The sequence below is a fragment of the Desmodus rotundus genome, chromosome 3, assembly GCF_022682495.2.
Source record: "Desmodus rotundus isolate HL8 chromosome 3, HLdesRot8A.1, whole genome shotgun sequence".
Taxonomy (NCBI): domain Eukaryota; kingdom Metazoa; phylum Chordata; class Mammalia; order Chiroptera; family Phyllostomidae; genus Desmodus; species Desmodus rotundus.
Window position 1 is genome coordinate 177,242,060 of NC_071389.1, and position 17,002 is coordinate 177,259,061.

A 17,002-nucleotide genomic window follows, 5' to 3' on the forward strand; every position below is an offset into this window, starting at 1 on the left:
GAACTGTGCAGTCCAAGACCTTTCCTACTCCAACCCTTCCTTCCTTGTCTCCTTCCACAAACAGCAGACTATGTCTCAGTCTGAAGGATCTCTCTCCACTTCCCATTACCTATCACTGTATAGCAATTACCTCCACAATGTAGTGGCTTAAAACAAAGTAAGTATGTATTCTCTCACAGTTTCTGGGACCAGATTAGCTGGTCTGGAATCTGTCGTGACGCTGCTGTCAAGATGTCAGCCCCAGCACAGACATCTGATGGCTGGATTGGGTCCTGGAGGATCTGCCTCCAAGATGATTCACGTGGCTGTTGTCAGGACACCTGTCCTCCCCACAGGGACCACTCTGTAGAGCTACTTGAGTGTCCTGGAGACATGGCAGATGATTTCTCCCTACAGAAAGTGCTCCAAGAGAAGTCAGAAGCCACGTGTCTTCTATTGTCCAACCTTAAAGTCAGGCTCTGTTGTTGCAGCAATAGGTCAACTCCATTCTGTATGAGAGGGGATTTCACAGGGATGCAACTACCATGAGGTGAGAATTCTTGGGGGCTATAACCTTGAAGCCTATCACACTCCCCCAGTAAACCTCTTGCACATCTAATATGACCTTGTTAAATCACTGTCCCAGCCCTCCTAGGGCCTCTGGAAGAAGCCTGTGGAAGTGGGGGGTGGGATGAAGCTTCCACGGCCTTTGATAGGCAAACTCCTTCCCCTCTCATCCAGAAGCGGCTGTCATCCTCCTCCTCCCGCCCAAGGCCAGCCCATCCCGCTGAGCTCCAGATCCACTGCAAAGCCTCCGATGCGCTTTTCTTCCCTCATTCATTATGACATCATTCTCATTCATTATTACATCATTCTCATTCATTATGACATCATTCACGTCAGGTTGGAAATACGATCATGTTCCTGTCAAACTTAAAATAATCAATCAGCCCTAATCAAGTCAACCCCCAATTCCTCCACCTTCAAATTCCTTTCCAACCACCCAATTGCTGTCTTGCCTTCAACATTAAAATTCTGGGAAAACCACTGTTTTCCCTCCCTGTTTTTCATTAATCTCTCAATCCACTGCATTCTTGCTTTGGTTCTTACAACTCTGCTAAAATTGCTTTGTCTAAAATTGCCAATGACTATTTTGTTTACTTTCATTTTATTAGCAGTTAAAAAATCCCTAGTCATTTGAATTAAAAAATAATAGTACTCACAGTATCTCAAATAATAAAGTGTCTAAAGCAGGCTTAAGTTTCCTTCTACTTCCTATAAGTACACTCTTGAGTGTTTGTCCACTTTTAACAATTTCATGTTTAGCATTCATACTTTTTGCTTTGTCTGTTCAAATCTCAAACAGATGTGTACAACTACATAGGATTTCTCTCTTATTTCCCTTTCTCTCTCCCTTCATTCCTTTGTTCTTCCAAATAAAAATTCCATCATACCATACATATACATGTTATTCTCTAATTTGCTCTTCAGTTAACAATACAACAAATCTATGCTTTCAGATCAATACATGTAAATCTATATAATTATTTTTAATAGCTGTATAGTATTCTACAATAAGGAACTATTCTCTGCTGAAGTGTGTTTAGGTTCCTTTGATTAGGTTGAACCATATAAACTCATATCTGTGGGGGGGTTTGTGTGTGTGTATGTGTTTATTTTCTAGTACAAACAATGTTATAAGTATCTGGGTACACGTATCTCTACAGAGTTTTGTTTTTGTAGATAAGAAGATGTGGGATTTTTATTTAAAAGGTATGTTTATTCTACTCTATGTTTATTGAAAGTAGATTGCTCTCCGAAAATACTGGTATAATGTATGGTCCCATCAATGACCTTTAGGAAAGTTATGCCACAGTGGCCTTTTTTTCAGTGCTTCTCTTAGGAGACTTCTCCCCAGTTCACTGTATTTGTCATCACTGACCATGTCTTCTCTCATGGTACCCCTTTACACCAGTTTCTCCCTGCCTCTTTTTGGTCTCTTTTCTTCTCTTCTCTTCTTCTGTTTGTTCCTAGATATTTGTATACCACCTGGGTCTGCCCCAGTTTACTTCTCTAGTCACACTAAATGCTCTGTCCTCCTGTTAGGTAAGTTAAAGGTTTCAACAACAATCTCCAGCTACTCTCAGCCCACCAAAGAGGTAGCCTAAAGGTCACTTCACCTGAGTTAGAATAGGATTTCCCCTCCTGAAGACATCGTACTGTCATTGTCCAGAAAAGTGTGGTAATTACCATTCAATCCCTGCTCAATAGTCTACGATGTGTCCCCTGGATGGTGTGGTGTACAAGCTCCACAATCCTCACTGATAGCTGTATTTACCATTTTTTCCTGATTTCAAACTTCTGTATCAAAACAGTCTAGTGAACATCTTCAGATAGATGTTTTGTAGATGCTGCCAATATAAAAGACCCTTCCTGAAATACTCATGCATTTCTTTTCTTAGTGAGACTCCCATTCATTGGGGTGCACAATTCAGAAACCTGGAAATGCATTCTAGATTTCTCTCTCTCCCTCCCTCCCCCTCTCTCTCTCTCTGTCAATTCACATCCAATAGGTTACTAAGTCCTGCTGTTTTGATTTCATATCCCTGAAATCCCTTATTTCTTTTCAGTCCCCAGTGCTACTGTCCCGACCATCTTTTCATAGACAAAAAATAACTTCCCACTGGTCTTCCTATTTTCTGCCCTGCCTCCCTTCTATTGTCCACACTGCTGCCAGAGAATTTATCTAACATGCAAATCAAGGAGAAACACCTCTAATGTCCATGTGGTTAAGAGGCTAAAATCTAAACTTTTTAGCATGACTTTAGTAAGAAGTTCTTTATTATTCAAAGGTACTTACAAGCCTTGACTCATTTCCTGACATTCTCTAAAAGCAACTTACCCTTCAGCTATAGGGGTCTACTTTCCAATCCCACAGGCCGAGAGCTCTCTAACAATTCAGTGCCTGTGCACAAGGCATCCTTCTGCTTGGAATTCCTTGTCATGTTAGCCTGAAAAACATTTACATTTCAAGCCTCAACTCTAGGGTTATTTCCCTTCTGTAAATTTTTCAGGCAGACTTAAATGCTTCTGCACTTGAGTTCCTTATTAATATGGTGCACTCTTATACTGTAGCAATGTTAACATTTTAATTATTTGTTATATTAATCAATGTTTCCAAACTAGGTTGTAAGCTCCTTACCAGTAGGGACTATGATTAATCTCATATTTGCATCCTCAGCACTTACCGTATTTTGCTTTGTATAACATGCACCCACATTTTTGGCCTAAACTTTCAGGAAAAAAATCTTTCATTTTAATTTTTAATTCAATTTTTTGTCTATTTATATTTAAAAACAAAACCAATTATCGTATTCCAGGGTATTATTTTACATAGTTATTGTTATTGTTTTCTAGAGTTACACTATTAGTACATAAGCATAAATAAGATAATTAAAAACATTTATATAGATACAGAATTAGTACTACGATTGTACTAATGTATAATGCACATCCTTATTTTGCCCTAAACATTTTGGGTCAAAAAGTGCACATTATACATGACAAAATATGGTAACATAGTGACTGGTATTGACTATTTAACAGGTGCTTGAATAAATGTGAAAACCAATTAGTTGAGTAGTGAGAAGAATAGTGTCCATACTAAGATTTAAGCTTAAGCTATAGATTTGTAATTAAGTAATTTTAAAAAATTGTAAAAGAGTATATAATACATTAAGGGAAATTTAAGAACAGAAAAGTAAATATATTATTTCACCATTCTAATGCTTGTTTTAGTGAACTTACTTTCAGTCTTTGCTCAAATATGTGAGATTTATATATTTATATATCCATGTATGTGAGATATTTTTATATGTCAATATATGAGATATGATGTATTTATATATGTATATATTTATATTTTACATAGCTGTAATTAAAATCTACATTCACTTTTACATGCTTTTAAATTTAGCTAACTTTATATAAACATTTTCCAACACAGTTGCATTGTCTTATAAAGTATCATTTTTCAGCATTATATCTCATTTCCTTACTTAGATGATAGCCTAAAGAAATTTATGCTGTACTCAGTTTTCTATTATAAACAGGAACAAATTCAGGTTTTGTGAAATTGATACAATTTTGAGGGATATTTTTTTAAAAATACAAAATTTATCTTACTTTTGCAAATAGGACCACGTGACCAGATTGTTAGGGTCCTTCTCTGGGCTCTGGAAGGGACTTGGGAAAGTGATAAGTCCTAGAGAGTAAGTTTCATTGGCTTCACTATTATCTATGTGTAGTTTCAATGATAAATAATTCTGCAGTAAATATTTTGAACATGCAATTTTTGTCTCTTTTCAGTTATTTCTCAAGATTCCAAATTACTATGATACCATTCACCTTAAAGGAGTTGAGAAAGAAAGGAAATGGTTATATGTTGAACAGTTTATATATGTTATTTAATACCTCTTACAAACCTGAAGGAGGCATTATCCTGTTTTACAGAGGAGAAAACTGAGGTGCCATGCATTTAAATGTCACACCTAAAGTCACACATCTAGTTACTGGTAGGGTTTGGATCCTCACCCATGTCTCATTCCAAAGCTCGGGCCTTGGTCACTGACGTCCTGCTGTCTCCGCAGCCTCAGTAGCTTTACAGTAATACAAGCCCTGCTATTGTTGAAAAACATGGTTCTCATTTATGTGTTTTGAGGAGATCAGAATACAAAATTTGCAGAGTTCCTGACATGGTTTTTGGAAGAAGGTAATTTAAATCAATGGTGGCTAGACTTTCATAAATGAATTTAGGAGAAAGTGATTTAGCTCTTTCTGCTTTTCTACCTTACAGACATACATTGCTCTGGTTCAGCATACATTTCTTGGAAACAGGACAGTGAAGTCAGAAGTGGACTTGGATTTGGGTCCTGCTGTTCAGTAGTTGGAGTGGCCTTGGATAAGTCATTGAACTCCTCAAGTTCTTATTTTTCCTCTATGCAATGAGAATAGTAACAAAAGCTTCATTACCCCAGGGTAGTTTTCAGTGTCAAATATAACAATGTGTGGGTAAGCACTAAGTGAAATCCAACGTCACTGAGATACTAGGAACATTGCTGGAGCAGCTACATTTCTTCGTCCGTGTGCCCCCAGGTAGGGGCGTGTGACAGCAGGGCAGAATGGAACTGATGGCTCCATTATAGTTAACTCTTGGAGTGCCCTCCTAGTCTGCGGCAGCCACGTAATTTTCAGGGACTGTCTGTGTCGCTACTCTTGAATGCCTGGTGCAGTGAAAGCAGCAGAAGCAGTGCAAAGCAAGTCTGAGATTCTGGGGAATTCTTTCCTCCTCCAGCTGAGAACTAATCATCAAAATATGACAAACGTTCATTATAAATGCAACTTATAAAATTCCAGATACAGTCCTGTCCAATTGTCCCTTTGCTCTGTCTTAGTTGCTGACGCATTTATCTTGGAATTTTATCTGCCAGGTTAGAAACCTTTAGTTCTGAACTGACTTAATTCTGGAGCCAGTCTGTAGTTCTGGGAAGCCAGGAGAAAATGCAAATCTTAGTTTGAATTCTTGTTTGAACATTCTTCACCAGATCCACGTTTAAAGCTGGTGTAAGTACCACTGGCTTTTATTTACCTTAAAAAGCAAACTGCTAAAACCAATTTCCTATCCTGAAGAACGAGCTCATCACCCTGTGTGGGGATCCGCGTTGCTCCCCGAGCGTGGACCTGCAGCTCAGCCGCCCCCGGCCCGCCGCCCCCCATAACCCCGGGCCCAGGTGGCAGCCGGCGTGGATTGGAAGCTCCACCTGGCTCGGCCGGCGGCAGCCGCACAAAGAGCGGAGCAGGCGGCGGCTCGGCCGAGCCGCAGAAAGTAGTCCCGACCACGCCGGCTCCAATGTTGTTCGACGTCGCTTCACGCCCTCCGCAGGGAGGGCCGAAGCCGCCAGCCCAGGAAAGAATCCCATTGGAATGCGTCGCTGGGCGGCCTTTCATTCCCAACTCCCTTCTGCTCGCCGGGCAGATACCCCGGGGTCTCCACGCAGAGGCCGTGCGCGCGCCCCCCACTGCCTCTCATAACTGCACAGGAGGCGGCGCCGAGGGAGGGGGTTTGGCAGCGCGCAGGAAGACCTTGGCGAAGGCCAGTGGCGACCGCGGCAGGGCCGTATCCCTGCGCTGCTGCGTGAGAGGAAGAGGCTGAATGAGGAACTGCGCGGGGGAAGCGGGGCGCCGGGGGAGGAGGCGGCGGGATGGAAGCAGACGCTGGCGTCGCGCGAGCCCCGGCCAGGGCGGCGCGGTAGAGAGGGCGGCGGCGCGCGCGGAGCCTTGACGTGCGCCTTTCTTTCTTCTCTCTCTGGCAAGCTGGGAAGCATGAGCGTGCAGACCTGCTGCTGCGGCGGCCGCCCCGGCTCCTCGCCTCCCCCTCTTCTGGCCGCCCCTCGCCGGTGAGAGAGAAGAGAACGCGAGAAGGGAAGATGGGGGCCGTCCTGAGGAGTCTCCTGGCCTGCAGTTTCTGCGTGCTCCTGAGAGGTGGGAAGAGTGGAGGGGACGGGAAAGTTGGTAGGGTTTGGGGTGGGGGGTGGCCTTGTTTTGTGTGTGTGTCTGGGGGGAGGGGAGGGAGGGAGAAAAAGGGGAATAGGAGCGAGGAGAGGCCTGGTCGTGGGGAAGGAGAGCGAAGGGGCCGGGAGAAGGGGCCGGGCGCCCTGCCTGGCCACAATGCAGACCCCTGCCTAGGTTTCCGGACCGTATCTGGGCAGATCGTAGCCTCAGTCCGGTTGCTGGGCTCAGGGAACCCCTGCAGCACCATGCTGTCGGAATGACTGAGGGTCCGTGTGTCTCCTTCTGCCTGGAGTCATCGGGGAGAAGGATCTTTCTATGTATTTTGGCTTTTAGAATAATTGAGCCCAAGATGCTTTCACGTTGGTCTCCCTCGAAGCCCCCCACTTTTCTGTGTCTCCTACGTGAACTTTTAGAGCCCTCTTGCTATTTTTCCAGGCCTTGTTACAACTAATAATTGGCTTCCGTTGGGGATATAATGATCCTGGGAGAGAACACAGTTGGAAAGTGACTCCGAGGTTATAGGTCGAGCAATTCAGCACTGGGAATCTTCTGAACTTCAGCCTATAATAAAATGGAAACGTTGACCTGCCCCTATTTTGGGAGCATGCAAGTGTACAGTTGGCACTAACTGGGAAAGTCATCCTGGTGTGAAAAGGAGCAGCCTGTCGTTGGGACCTACGTTATCATTTGCTGCGCTCCCCAGGGGACTGCGCGGCACTTGGGTAAATAACCGAGGCTCTTCTAGGTAATTTGCTGTAAGGATCTCCTGCATTCGCTGGTCCTGTGGTTTTTTGAGTCGGCCTACAAAGTTGTCACATAGGCTGTGACTTCTGTTCTGTGACAGTTCACGCAGGTTTGGCCGGCCCGCAGGATTTCAGTAGCTCCTCTCAAACTTAGCCGTCCCTGTTGAAGCGGTGATGAGTCTCAGGCTCTGGAGCCAGCAGAGGAATTTAAGTCCTGATTGATGCAGTGGCTTGTAGCCTTGGTTTTGTTAGGATTCTCGGTTGTGTTCACGGTCAGCTCTTTTCAGGCGTGGGACCTCTTGAGTCAGTGGAGATTTTTAGTTACTACGTTAACAAGCTGAACTTTCGGTAAGCCTCCAAAACTTACTGAAGTGCAGAACACGATAGTAACTAACGATCTCATGATATACATGAGCCAGGTGTGCCATTCCTGTGTGTACCTACGAATTTTGTATGAGCATGAGTGACCTTTTTCTTTTCTTTCCTTACCTTTTTTCGAGGAAGAATTTTTTCTTTACTCTTCTGTAGGATTATTATGTTTCCATGTTATATCTACTTATACTTAATAATGAGGATTCATTAAGCATATTCCAAACTGTTTCCACATGTAAACCCCAGAAAGATAATGCTCATTTAATTTTCTTGGCAGAGGATTTAATGAGGTGTTATGTACTTGAGAGCTTTAATAAGTGTATGTTTAGTATAGTATACTCCCTGTTGAAAGGGGATTTTGCCATGGCTGTGAGAAACAATTATACTTGACATCACATATGTAGATATTTTAAGACAAAGTTAATAGTGTTAACAAATATGGGAGCCTGCTGAGAGGTTAGTCTTGGGGAAATCTAAATCCATAACCCAGGATGCTTCTGGTTGCCCAACTGTATTTCTTGGAGGGGGAGCATGTGATGTAAATGCCATTAGTTTATTTTAACACCAAGTGTGGTCTAGAGTTGGGTTTGTTCGCTACCAGAATTAAGAGAAGTTGCACTTGAATTATATTTATGAAGTATGGTAGTATTGTAACAAGACATAATAGTTAATGGTTTAAATGGCCTCATTTCCACTAAGTGGAGTTTTCATTTTAAATGTAGCATAATAATGGTCTTTGAATTTAACAGCACTTGACTGTGAATACATATTATTTGAACTAAAACTAAAACTGCCTTTTGATGTGGAAGATTTTTACTCATAATTTAGATTCTTTTCATTCTTTGAAAATGTCATCTTCTGTTATAATAGTGATACTAGTTAACTGTAGGCTCCAAGGAGAAAAATGTGATTAATTTGTTGAATTAAGGGCATTTTTCTGCCCTGACCAGTGTGGCCTGGTTGGCGTTGTCCCTCAAAGTGAAAGGTCGCCTGGTTAGATTCCCGGTCAGGACACATGCGGGGCTTGCAGGTTTGGTCTCTAGTTGGGGTGCATACTAGAGGTACCTGATGGATGTTTTTCTCTGACATCTGTCTCTCACAGTGATGTTTCTCTCCCTCCCCCCTCTCTAAAAATAAATAAAATCTTTAAAAAAAAAAAGACTTTTTTCGTTACAGAAGAGTCAGAGCTTTAACATAGGGAAGATGGGATGATGAAGGAGTTTGGGAGAACTTTTGTCCTGTAGCTCTGTTATATCAGTAGCTGAAAGTTGGGAAATAATACTGTCATCATCTAGGCTGCATTTCCATCCCTGTCACTGGAGGTGGAATGGAAAGAATTGGAGATTTCAATCCTAAAATTTTGGGTTTAAACTCCACATTTCACTATTTAATAACCTTGTGTTTCTGGGCTAGTCAGTCAATTTCTCTGGGCCTCAGTGTCTTTACCTGCAAAATGTAGGTAGTAATATTGCTCTAATTTGTTGCTATATTGGGCATATTAAATGAAGTAATGAGTATGAAGTAATAGTAGGGGATTGAAACCCACCTCACCATTCTTTTCACATTGTTTCTGTAAGTGCTGACTGTAATATGTGGCTTATAGATAAATAGCATGTTTATATAAGAATCCCAGGAACGAACTAAAAAGGATACAGACTCCAATCTTTAGGCAACCCATCACCGGGAGACTTGCTGACCTTCAACCGTGGAGCCAGGATGACTAAACCAGGATGACGCACACCAGACCATCACTTGCTGACTTGGAATGGACTGTGCTCGTCTGCACGAAGAGAATTTTTCAGCCCCTTCCCTCCATCTCTTTGTTCTGTTTTTCTCTCCCTCTTTAGAAAAACCTCTGCCTGCACTGAGATGTTAAGATGGACTTTAAGATAAGAGTCCCCCATCTTCCTAGAAGATGAGCTTTAGGACGTGAGTCCCCCATCTTTCAGGTTGTGGGCACCCGAAAATAAACCACTTTTCTTTATATCAGCACCTGCCTCTCGTGTATTGGCTTTGCAAGAGGCAGGCGACAGACAGACCTGCTTTCGGTTACAAAGTTACCTGCCAATGTCATTTTTTTTTTTGTAATTTTTTGACTGTGGACATATCCACAAATGCTGGGGATTTGAGATTTAATTTGTGTAAGATTCATGAATTCTTAAAGGTAGAAGAGATCTTGATCATTTGGTCTAACTGCTTTATTTGCAAGTGGGGGAACGCCTCGGATTCAGAGAGATTATAATTTGAGCAATAGCCTAATGTTAATTAATGGTAGAGCAGGAATTTATTTTTCATTCGTTCAGCAAATACAGGGTGGGGCAAAAGTAGGTTTCCAGTTGTATGTGGAACAGAATTTATTCTTATTTTATTATTTATTAATTATTGTATTTCCATATAACTGTAAACCTACTTTTGCCTCACCCTGAATATATGGAATACCTACTATATACTAGGGCTCTGGTATATTTGTGAGCAAAATAGACATGGTCGCTGCTCTGACGGACCTCACAATCTAAGTTGTCATTTTTTACCATTCTCTTAATTCTGTCCAGGTACTGATTAGAAAAGATTATATCTCTGATTGTCTAGAGGAAATATTTTTATAAGAATGTATGTTTTGGACTATTATTAGTGTGTATAATCTGTACATACTATGTCCCAGCTTACTTTGAGGAGGCTTTTGTTGTTTTATAAAAATTCTTTGATATTTATTTTGGTGGGGTGGTGGTAAATATGTCAGGACAAGACACTATTGTTTCCCAAGTTATATTTTTATAGAACTGACCCTTGGAACAGATTTTAGAAATAATACCAGAGCCCTGGCTGGTGTAGTTCAGTGGACTGAGCACGGGCTGAGAACCAAAGGGTTGCCAGTTCAATTCCCAGTCAGGGAACATGCCTGGATTGCAGGCCAAGTCCCCAGTGGGGGCCACGAGAGAGGCAACCACACATTGATATTTCTTTCCCTCTCTTTTTCTCTCCCTTCCCCTAAATCTAAAAATAAATAGATAAAACCTTTAAAAAAAATAATCATACCAGGTATGATGTAGTCTTGGGAGGTAGAATAAATTTTGGAGTGGGAATCAAAAGAATTAGATTCTCATTCTAAGTTTGCCATTAGTTAGCTGTGTGACCTTGGATAAGTCACTTAATCTCTGTACACCTTATTATCTTTATTACGATAATGGAACTTCTTTTGGAGATTCATAATTTATATTTACACATTAGGGACTCAGACATCCCCAGGCAGAAAGACCAATTTAATAACTTTGTTTAACCCACTGTTTCTCAAACTTGACAATGACTTTTTTTCATATCCTTTTAACATTCTGCTGAACCTTTGTTCCAAGCAACACACTTGAAGGGAACCTTGACTAGGTAACTCTTCAGACATTGGGTTGATTCATGTGAATTGATACTTGATGACAGTTTCATATACAGTAGTTGAATATGGTATTTTCATTGTTACTTAACCTAAGGTTTGCTCATCTGGCTAGAGAATAATTTGACTGGTTTTGAAACTTAACGTTTCAGGCCTAACAAGTGATTTCCCCTGGTTCAGTTTTTTGTTTTTTGGTTTTTTGTTTTGCTTTAATTGGAGGTTTTTCTCTTTGCTCAAGTGAAATACTGTTTTCATGTAGTTATACATGCTTTGGTTATCAGAAATGACTGTCTTTTTTTTGACTATCAAAAAAGATTGTATGGAGGGGTAATAAATGGAAAATATTTATGTGAACTTATAATTTGAACATAATGGAAAAACGGCACAGATTATAGTTCTGTTTAGGCCACAGGTAACTTTGAGAAAATCCATTTGCATCATAGAAATTTTATTGCAAACTTATATTCAGAGAAGATTATAAAGGGGGATACTATGTTAGAAAGGTATGAGCTTTATGGACAAACAAACCAAGTTCAAATCTTCTACTAGTTACTTAGCTCTTGTTTCCTCTGCTGTTAGGTGGGAATACCTTAGAAGATGACTGTGGGAACTGATGAAAGAATATTTGTAAATGGATAGTACATTGCACAGTCAAGAGTAGACTTTGGATAATTGGTTGTTATTATTAACATGGCTAAATTAAAAGAAATATTAATACTCAGGAAAACTTTTAAATGCCAGGCACTGTTTTAGGTAGTCAGTAATTTTAGGTCAGTGGTTTTTAAACATTTTTGACTCTTCTGATATTTTCTATTTTGTTTTATATAAACTAGATGACCACTGTCTACTAAATTTATTTTATATTCTAAAGGATTGCAACTTTAACACTGTTTTAGGTAATTATTATAAATAAGCTAGAGGATAAACAGTTCACTTGTGATACTTATTATTTGAGTTAAGTGTAGGCAAAATAATTTGATCAAAACATTGTCTTAATTGAGAAATTTTATTATTATTTGTTTACAATAATTAAAATTATTCAGTTGATGGATTTTTCCCTATAGGATGGGTAAAGGCTGTATTGAGTTCCTGTATTGCATGTTTCACCATTTGTATATCTTCTGTAAAATGAGGCATCTTAATGAAGAGAACACTGCTCTATGTGAATAATTTTGACATTTAGTCAAATACATGGACTGGGTAACCTAAGGTTAGAATACTTAACCTTGAAATTATTCATTTTAAATACAACTCGTCACTAATACAAGGAAAACAGTGTTACTTGATATTAGGATACACTTTGTTTCTCAAGCTTGTCTTAGCCTCACAAAAGGTGCAAGACATTCAGATGTGGGACTGGGAAATACTAAAATGTGCCTGGGTTCTATGTGGTGAAAATTGCTGGTGCTCAGGTCTGTGATCCCGGTAGCTGTGATATGACTTGCTCTTTTTTGTTTGTTATATCTTGTTTGGAAAGGCCAGGAGATTGGGGATGTGAAGTAGAATCATATTTTCAGGCAAAAAAAAAGTGAATTTTTAAGTTATTCATAGACACTAGGCCTAAAGTTATTGATCAGATTCTTGGTAAAAATAAAAATGCAGAAGTGAATGTGGTCAACAGTAGTCCTATTTTTCACGAAAGTAGTCACCCAAATACTGGAAAACTGTACTTTTATCAAGTAATGTGTGTTTGATCAGGAGACCATTTTCTCTAATGGCCTTGGTTAGTCATCACTTTATCACTCCTGGACCAAAACCTTGTCCAGTAAAAGATTTAGGGATAGGAATCTTCCTCCTTATTGGCCAGCTTTATTGGAGGTGTAATTTATGTGTGTCCATATATCAACTGTATTTTGCAAGTCTGAGAAAGCTAACAGCTGAACTCATTAAGGTGAACTCTTAGCTACGTATTATATGGTATTTCTTTGTAGCAGTTTCTTGATTTATGCCAGTGAAGACAACAGCCAGCCCTTTGTTAGGTAAACATTGTTTGAAGAATAGATTTTTTTTTCCTTCATATACCATGATGTACCAGAGCTTTGCACATATTAGGTATTCAAAATTTTACATTTAAAGCACTATAAAAATAAGTGAATTTTCATGATATTTATACAGTCTTAAGTTATAAATTTGTAACTACTACAAAGTTTTTTTTTTAGCACAAATTAGGAAAAACTAATCATACTGATCAGAAATAAATCATGTTTATAACTGAGATTGAATTTGAAATGTGGATGACATAACATTTTCTGGTGTTAGGATATTACTATTGCATTGGTGATACAGTAATGTGCTCAAGTACATTTCTAACCCAGTTTTTTTTTTAAAGATATAATTCACATACCATAAAGTTCATGTTAAAGTGTCCAGTTCTTTGGTTTTAGTATATTCACAGGGTTATACAACCATCACCACTGTTTAATTCCAGAACATTTTCATCACCTCCAAAAGAAACTCAATGCCCCTTAGCAGTCACTTCCCATTTCCCCTTGCCCCCAATCTCTGGTAACCACTAATCTACTTTCTGTCTCTATGGATTTGCCTATTCTGAAGATTTCATATAAATGGAGTCATACCATATGTGGCCTTTTGTATCTGGCTACTTTCACTTTGCATAATGTTTTCAAGGTTCATCCATGTTATAGCATGTATCAATACTTTATTCACTTTTATGGCTGAGTAATATTCCATTGTGTGGATATATGAAGTACTTTTGAATGAGTGTGCCTTTGATCATTAAAGTTATTGAAATTTTTATCCTAAATTATTTTTTAAATCTGTTTTTGAAGTTATAGAAATAGACTTAAGAAAAATGGTCCTGTTTTTCTGCTGGAGAAGCACTCAGTAGTTCAACAGCTTGTCATTTCTGTGTATTGACTTATGAATAGCCCTGTCCCAGTTAAACCTTTTTACCAAATTCATACCTAGGACAGAAGGTATACTAGAAATTACCTGGCCCAACTTCCTCACTTTACAAATTAGAAAGGTGAATGGCTAATGACTAACCTAGGGCCAGATTGCTGGTCTGGACAGTAATTTTATATGCAGTGCTTCCTCAATGTACCTAACTTTATGTGGGTCTTACTATGATTTTGAAAATGATACCACTTTTTTTCTTTTTGTGTTTCTCCTCACCTGAGGATGTTGTATTTTCATTGCTTTGGGGAGGGAGGAGAGAAACATCACTTTGTTGCCTTCTCATATTTGCCCCTGCTGGGGTTGGAATCCGCAACCTGAGTATGTGACCTGACCAGGAATCAAACAGTGACCTTTTTAGTTACAGGACAATGCTCCAACCAAGCCACACTTGCAAGGGCGATACCAGTCACTTTTGGTAGAGGAAAATAAATGTTAGTGTAATTTTGGAGTTTGCAAATAGGTGGCTTGTCATAGCACTGTTAAATAAAAACAAATCTGGATTTAGGTAAGGAGAGGCTTTTATTCAGAAGGATTATTGCAGTAGGGAAAATGCTCTGACCGCCAGATCTAGGCATCTCAAAATCAAATACAAAAAGACTTCTTTTATAGGGAAGGGTAAGCAGTGTTAGTAGTAATTTTGTAGAAGAGTGTGCCAAGTCGGTAGGGGTGAGCAGATTGCATGTCAGGGTAGTTAACTGAAATTTTTTATTTCTTGTGGTCAGCTGATGTTTGAAATGAACTGTTTCTACAAGGGAATAAGTTCTGCATGTACTAGCGTAAACTTAGGATAAGCCAAAGTTTAGGGGATAGTGGGAGGGGAGAAAAGCCTGACCAAAGTTTGGTCAAGCCAAGTCAGTGGATAAGGAATGGGCAATTCTGAGCACTAGGTCAGTCTCCCTGTTGTTTAAAACAGAATTTGTTTAAAACATTTTGTTGTTATTAGGGATATATTGCTGCTATAACAAAAATAGTATAGACTGGGTGGCTTATAAATAATAGAAATTTATTCTTATATCTGGAGGCAGGAAGTCCAAGATCAGAGTGCCAGAATGGCCAGGTTCAGGTGAGGACCCACTTTTGTGTTGAGCTCTCTGTATCTTCACAAGGTGGAGAGCAGAGAGAGGATACTAGCTCTTCCTTAACTCTCAAAAGGGTACTAATCCTATTCAGGAGGACTCCACCCTCTTGACTTTATCTAATCCTAATTACCTATCAAAGATCCCACCTCCTCATACTATCACATGAGGGGTAGATTTCAATATATGAATTTGAGGGGGGAGTGGTCAAAAACATTTAGACCACAATGGGATAAAGTAACTTCACAATTGCGAAGTTGGTCTCGTTAGATTTGTCCTGATTATTTATGTAAAGATAGGTCTTTAACGTTTGCTTTGCTGAAAGTTTTTATAAGGAGTCTTGGATTGGACTTTTAAAAGGCTATTGAAGCCACGAAACGAAGCTAAGAATTTACCATCAGGTTTCGCTTGCAATACCTATAGATTTGGGTGAATTCTTTATGTTCCCCAAATATCTTATGGTTCTTGGGCCTGCCTAGAAGTGACCTTGCTTATTTCACTTGTAAGGCTGGGAACTCTGTAAGCTGGGTACCAGTTCTGTTTTCCCATTAGGACTATAAGTAAGCATTGGCTTTGTAAAGTCAACCATAGCTCCTTAAAAGTGTCTGGTTATATTTGATTAAATGAGCACCACTTTCAGATATGGCCGCCTAATCTAAACTTTGGTTGCATAACCAGTGTTTCCAGCTAGGAGGACAGACACTGAACCTATGCAAATAACTGTATTGCCATGAAAATATAAATACTCAGTAAGAATCTTTGAATTATGGAGGAGTCAGGCAGGGAGAAAAAGGTGTTTTATTTCTGTTCACAGAAGCATATTTTGCTTAAATTGTTAATGAGTTACAGATAGCTTAAGAAAAAAATACAGGAGTTCCTTATACCCGAAACAAAACAAACAAACAAACAAAAACCCAAAAACAACCCAGGACATTAAAGCATCAGCAATACTTTAAACAAAATTCAGAATCATCCTTCATCAGTTTATTCAGTTCTATGTAATTAATTCTTGTTCTGCTAGATCTTGGGTTATCAGTCTCATGAATCCATCTGTTTCTCCTCTAGCTTTTTTGAAATCCTGACTCAATCCACTGGTATAGCCTCAAAGACATTTCAGTGATGCCATCGGAAGCTTGTGCCCAAGAGTACCTAGTATAGTCATTTTTCAACGGTCATTTTTTTGTTGACCTATAGTTCATATGTAAGTCCTTTCAAGAAATCTTCAGAATAAGTCAAAAAACTACCTGTAGATGACAAAAGACTTAACATGGTGATGCTTAACTTACTAATGATAATTTTAAAGTTAAAGATCTGATGGGAGTTTTTTATAAAAAATAACAGTTGACAAGGAAGTTTGGTTTTCATAACATACAGTCTAAAGTCAAATCAATCAAAGCAGGTTTAGATAAAATACAGTGATTAGCCTTGTTTTAAAGAAGAGTAAGTCTGGAATTAGTCCTAAACATTTCTATAATAAAGTTCCTTAAAGTAAGTGATGTGAGTCACCAGTTGAGAACCATTAGCTATCTAAAATATACTGTATTCAAATTAAGGAAGTCAGATTGTGATCATGTTAACATAAAAATACCATCGAAGTTATAAAAAGCATAACTGCAATTAGGACTTGTGATACTACACTGTGGTCTAATATTAGGCAGAGCAGCACTGGGACTCTTGATCATTAGAAACATATGGAGAGTGAGAGTATTGACAAATTTCTTGGAACCACATACAGTTTCTGAAGTAATCATATGAACATTTTACCCATATAGATTTAACCTAGGGGAGGATAACATCTCTTCTGATTTGACAGTGCTTCCCATGTAAATCTTAAGATTGATCAAATAAACCTAGCTAGTTTTAACACTTCTCTTTTACCAAGTGAAAGAATAAATCTTTGTGAACCTCAAGGGACCCTTGGGATATTTCAGAGACAATGGTAGGTGCAAAAGACATTATTT

The 17,002-nt window shown here is 39.3% G+C and overlaps 1 protein-coding gene across 1 annotated transcript in view; it reads left to right on the plus strand.

The window, feature by feature from the left end:
- The first annotated feature begins 6,010 nt into the window (after positions 1–6,010).
- LRP6 (LDL receptor related protein 6) overlaps positions 6,011–17,002 on the plus strand; it is a 144,415-nt gene continuing 133,423 nt past the window's right edge. The window contains exon 1 of the mRNA XM_024575799.4: positions 6,011–6,519. Coding sequence (XP_024431567.1) covers positions 6,465–6,519 — 55 coding nt within the window. The 5' untranslated portion in view covers positions 6,011–6,464. The remainder of the gene's footprint in view (positions 6,520–17,002) is intronic.